The sequence below is a fragment of the Acinonyx jubatus genome, chromosome C1 (genome assembly GCF_027475565.1).
Source record: "Acinonyx jubatus isolate Ajub_Pintada_27869175 chromosome C1, VMU_Ajub_asm_v1.0, whole genome shotgun sequence".
NCBI classification, from domain to species: Eukaryota; Metazoa; Chordata; class Mammalia; order Carnivora; family Felidae; genus Acinonyx; species Acinonyx jubatus.
The window spans coordinates 77,987,290-77,993,289 of NC_069381.1; the positions used below are offsets into that span (position 1 = coordinate 77,987,290).

The 6,000-nt window shown below is 36.3% G+C and overlaps 1 protein-coding gene across 7 annotated transcripts in view; it reads left to right on the forward strand.

Moving 5' to 3' along the window:
* Nucleotides 1–5,469, forward strand: part of CCDC18 (coiled-coil domain containing 18) — a 115,510-nt gene extending 110,041 nt beyond the window's left edge. For 4 of the 7 annotated variants that reach the window (XM_053214457.1, XM_053214459.1, XM_053214460.1 and 1 more), the window contains exon 31: nucleotides 5,169–5,469. In XM_053214457.1, coding sequence (XP_053070432.1) covers nucleotides 5,169–5,358 — 190 coding nt within the window. In that variant the 3' untranslated portion in view covers nucleotides 5,359–5,469. The remainder of the gene's footprint in view (nucleotides 1–5,168) is intronic. The other 3 variants (XM_027058573.2, XM_027058576.2, XM_053214462.1) reach the window with 2 other exon arrangements.
* Nucleotides 5,470–6,000: the final 531 nt, after the last annotated feature.

The window sequence follows — 6,000 nt, forward strand, 5'->3', positions numbered from 1 at the left end:
TGGATACTATTGATTCATTCATCCCTGGCTACTTAGTTTAAGCAGGGACAGGGTCCTTCCTTAAGAATTTTGAAGCTGAGGAACGCCTAGGTGGCTCATTTGGTTAAGCCTCTGAATCTTGATTTCATCTCAGGTCATGATCTCACACTTTGTGAGATCGAGCCCCACAGTGGTTTCCGCTCTGACAGTGCAGAGCCTGCTTGGGAGTCTCTGTCTCCCTTTCTCTCTCTGCCCCTCCCCTGTTCATTGTCTGTCTGCCTATCTGTCTGTCTCTCTCTCTCCCTCTCTCTCAAAATAAATAAAATTAAAAAAAAAAAAAAAGAATTTTGAAGCCGAAACTGCAAACAAATTCCACTGCATGCCTGAACGATAAAATACAAGACTCCCGAGCTCTTTATAGCCATCTTTCCTACCACGTGGGCCAAAGCAGCAATGCAACTAGTCTGGAGAAAAGAGGAGAAAAAATGAAACAAACCTACCAAAAGGAACAAGAAAAAGAATAACTGAAGATCTTGGTTTCACATGATTTTGAGACTCAGCCACATTATTGAGACATCACAATATTCTTATAGTAAGTCCTTTTATAAAGCTAGTTCAAATTGGATTCCTGTCACTTGCAAGCAAAAAAGTGCTAACCAATATACTTTATCTTTTTTTTTTGCCACCAAATTTCTTAGAAAAAAGAGTTTGTATTCACTGTTTTACTCTTTACTTCCAACCCAATCCTTAAACTAATACAACCTGACTTTTACTACTCTGTTGCCATACCCACTGTCCTATTTTCATTCTTTATTTTGATATTTTGTATTGTTATCTCTGACTCCAGAACACTGCCAGTCTTTCCTGATTCTCCTTTTAGAAACAAATAGCTGATCTTTACATAATACATACTATTATGCATATGCCAGGCAATGTTTTAGACACTTTACAAGTATTATTATATTTGTAAAGAGGAACAAGGATAGCAACAACCTATGAGGAAATATCTTTCAAGGAGGTCATGCAACACAATACCGTAGTACCACATGAGATAGATGTAAGATAGTTTATTGAGGAAAAGTTTACAGAGAGGGCAGTAGTAGAGGGCACACAATCCCTCAAACTCTCCGGTCCTACACAGCTTAGGCATAGTCTGCATATACTGTGTTCAAAGTTCCAGTGGAAAGGAACCCTGCCTCCATAAGAGTCTACATATTTATTATTGGGCTGAGATAGGGAATATTTATGTAGCTGTGAACTAATGGAAACTTATTTGTAGATGGAGTAGCCTTGTTAGAGAGGGGGAACCTTTCTGTTCCTCTCTTAAGCTAGCTCAAATTTGTTGATCCAGCTGCCTTTTCTGCTACTAAAAGTTTGAGAGGACAGGAGATTGGAGGCAGAATGAGCCTCTAGAGCTATTGTGATCATTTCTCATTAGGAAGGTGCCAGTATTTATCACTGTATTTTATAGAAAACAGGCATGGATGGGTTAAATAATTTTTCTCATGGTCATGTAGCTTTATAAGTATAACAGCTGGGATTTGAACTGACTCAAGAGTCCATGCCCTTAACTGCTAAAGCACATTGCCTCTTTATATTGCCTTTTACTTCTTTGAACATCCATTCTTAGTATTCTTGTCTGCCTACCTATAACATATGGGGATTCCCTAGGTTAGTTTCTACCTTAGATCTCTCTTCTACAGGTATTTGTTCTTCTTAGATTAGTTCATCCAGTACTATTGCTTCAATAATAATCTTTATGGTAATAACTTCCAGATCTGTATCTCCATCTTTTCCTTGCAACAGATCTGTATTTTCAATTGCCTACTCAGACAGTTCCCTGGATATCCTATAGATTTTTTTTTTTTTTTCCTAACAAAACTTTAGGGCCGCCTGGGTAGCTCAGTCAGTTGAGCATCCAACTTCAGCTCAGGTCATGATCACACACACAGCTTGTGGGTTTGAGCCCTGTGTCAGGCTCTGTGCTGAAGCTCAGAGCCTGTAGCCTGCTTTGGATTCTGTGTCTCCCTTTCTGTCCCTCCTCTGCTCATGCTCTGTCTCTCACTCTCAAAAAATAAAGAAAGAAATAAAACATCAAAAAAATTTTTTAGAAAATCTTAAATTTATCCAAAACCAAACTCATGATAGTTTCTCAAAATTTACCTGTCCTGCTTTCCTGTTTTCCTTTTTTTGTTAGGTGTTTGCTTATTTTCCATCATCATTCACCTAGTTCTTGCCATCAAAGATGACCTGGTGGCTATCAGGTCATTCTTTTCCCTTTCTACAAAATATAGACTATTACTAGACTATTCTATTTCAGCCATCCATACCTGAAGGATCTTGTTATCATGTGTTCCACCTCCCACTCTCTAACAACAATCTCTTTCAGCTCTCTCATTCTCTAAACCCTGTTGATATTTTTCCACATTAAGAACATATTTCCATTTAACATTTTTTTCTATAATATGGAATCCTCTCATAGAGGTAATTTACTAATGTGGTTGAGAATGTGGACTTTGAGTAGGAATCTTATACATCCAGCCATGATAGAAGAATTGGTATTGGTCTTGCCCTCATGTCCTCCACAATTGTAACAGTTTATTGGAAATGAAAATCAGCTTGAAACCGTATTAATAGAAAATGTCAACTCTAACAGAGAAACATGGTTGAATAAGTATGAACAGAACAACCAAGACAATGTGAGTCATTATTAAGAAGAAAAGAAAGACGGGCATCTGAGTGGCTCAGTCATTTGAGCATCTAACTCTTGATGTCAGCTCAGGTCATGATCCCAAGGTTGTGGGATTGAGCCCTGCATCCTTCTCCACACTGAGTGTGGAGCCTGCTTGGGATTCTCTGTCTCTCCCTCTCGGCCTCTCTCCCCTGCTCATGTTCTCTCTACAATAAATATACATTTTAAAAAAGAAGTAAAGAGCAAACAGGACAGGAAAAAATTTTAGAAAAGTATGACAAAATATATCAAATTTGGTGTGGAAAAATAAATGGACAACCTACGGGCCCTCTAAGTTCAGCAAACCCTAAGCAGAATAAATACAAAGAACATCATACTTAGGTATACAGTAGTGAAAACTCCTGAACACTAAAGAAACAAAGAAAATCTTAAAAGCAAACACAGAAAAAAGTCTAAGAAGCAAAGATCCAAAAGAAGACTGATTTCTGACCAGAAACAGTGAGACACACTTTAAATATAAAGACGATACTGATTGAAAGTAAAAAGGAGTTAAAAAAAAAAAAAAAGCACCAGGCAAACAGCAGGCAATTTCTGACAGACTTCAAAAAAAGAAGTATTGGTGAAGATAAAGAATGATGTTTCATAATGGTAAAATGACCCTTTCAGTAGGAAGACATACTCCTAAATGCACACCAAATAATCTTCAGAACACATGTAGTAAAAACTAACAAAACTAAAGGGAGAAACAGAAAAATCTACAATCACAGTGGGAGTTTAACCTCCATTTTCCAATAACTTAAAGAATAAGAGACAAAAAAAAAAATGATACATACTTGAACAAAACCATCAACTATAACTTAACTGAATTTAAAGAATACCACTCCTAGCAGCTGCAAATTACACATTCCTTTCAAGTGTACATGAAATGTTGACAGATCATATGCTGGGCCACAACTTAGGTCTCAATAAATTTCAGAAGACTGAAATTCTACAGAGTATGCTCTCTGACCACAGTGTTCTTAAATATCTAGAAAAATCTAGAAAATTATGTGGAAATTAATCTTGCCCATAATTCTTGGGTCAAAGAATGTATAAAAAGAGAATTTAGGTATTCTCTTTGGTAATAAAGACACAAAAGTTAAAATTTGTGAGATGCAGCTAAAGCAGCTTAATTAGAGGGAAATTTATAGCTTTAAACACTTTGTTATTAATTTATAAATAATCTGTAAAGAAAAAGGGTTTAAAATCAGTGGTCTAAATTACCACCTCAAGAAGCTAGAGGACAAAAAAGAGCAAATTAAACCTAAAGTAAATAGAAGGGGAAAAAATGAACAAAAATCAGTAATATGGAAAAAAGCAGAGAAAATACAGCTAAAAGTTGATTCATTGAAAATAATAATAAAATTCATTGATCTAGGAAGGCTTATCAAGACAGAATAGAAATAACCAATATTTTGAATGAATGAAAGAGGGGCTGGATATGACAATAGATCCTACAGACATTTTAAAATATGATTAAGGAATCTTAAGAACCCCTGAAACTCTGACAATGGAGAAGAGAAAAATTTGCAGATTACTTTGTGAGGCCACCATAACAACGATACCAAAATTTAACAAGAACAGTACATGAAAAGAAGATACCCTTGTGAATGTAGACTGTAGGTCAGAAAATGATAATCCCTCAAACCAAATGTGTCTTTCCTGTCCCTGTGATTGAAAACAGTTTAATTATATATTGCCTATGGCTTCTTTTACATTATAGAGGCAGAACTAAATAGTTGTGACAAAGACTATATGATAGGCCACAACGTCTAAAATATTTACTATTTGGCCTTTAAAGTTTGTGGACCTCTGACATAGACACAGAAATTCTCAATGAAATATTAGCAAGCAAAACCCAGAGATATAAGAAGGTTACATAATTACCGAATGACTTATGCCAGTAAGTCTGGACTGGCTTACTTAAAAATAATGTAATTCATAGAATAAGCAAAATAAAGGGAAAAAAACCACACTTGTCTCAAAAGATGCAGAAATAGCTTTTAACAGCCATTCAGAGCCTGGCTCTGTCACCAATTCACTTTGTCACTTGAGGCAAATTACTTAATCTCTGTGTATTTGTTTCCTCAATTATAAAGTAGAATAATGTTACCTACCTCAAATCGTTATGAGTATTAAACAAGTCAGTACATTAGAATAATACCTGGCACAGAGTAAGTGCTCAGTAAATGCTAACTGTTGGCTGCTGTGATTATTCATTTTCTTCTTCAGCTTAGATATGATGGAGTATCACTTCAAATCACTCCATTGCCAATATCCTGAAGTTTTTGGTCTTTTAGTTACATGGAAAAACTACTGAATTTATTAACTGCCCTTTTTCTCCTTATATTTAAGTCATATATTGTTAGAGAAAAGCATACAACCATGTTGTGGTGAGGACTACTGGTTCTTCACTAAAATAAATTATTTTCCTTTTCCTGTAATTACAAAGTTTTAGCTGGGCCCATGGGCAGTCACTGTATTGCCCAGTATCTCCAATGAGTAAGTTCTCACCAGAAGAATACAAGCAAAATGATGTGTACCACTTCAGTCTTGAACTCTTAAGTATTACATATGTGCTCTTCCAAGGTCTTTCCCTTTCCCTACAGCCAAAATTGCCTGCATCCCAACTTCAACCATGCATGTGAAGAAAATACCATTGGGAATAGCAAAAACAAAAACAAAAAAACAAAAATAATAGAAGCAACATAGGTGTCTAAGTGATCTGGAGCATTCTCCTTGGCTATTACATGAGAGAAAAATAAAATTCTATCTATTTAACCCACTGAATTTTGAACATCTCTTTGTAAAATATCTTAACATACACATTTGTGATTGTACACCATTGCATAAAAATCCTTCTTGGTATTAATATTTATTTCTACCTGGGTCAAATCTTCACTACTTCTGTTAAGTCCGTTAAAACACCCACACACAGATACACACAGTGAGCATATGATTTCACCTCATGCTTCAAAGAGAATGACTGCCAAGTGTCCATCAATTGGTGAATGGGTAAAGTTGATGTGTACATATATACAATGGAATATTATTCAACCATTTAAAAGAATGAAATTTCGGGGCGCCTGGGTGGCTCAGTCGGTTAAGCGTCCGACTTCAGCTCAGGTCACAATCTCGTAGTCTGTGAGTTCGAGCCCCGCGTTGGGCTCTGGGCTGATGGCTCAGAGCCTGGAGCCTGCTTCCGATTCTGTGTCTCCTTCTCTCTCTGCCCCTCCCCTGTTCATGCTCTGTCTCTCTCTGTCTCAAAAATAAATAAACGTTAAAAAAAA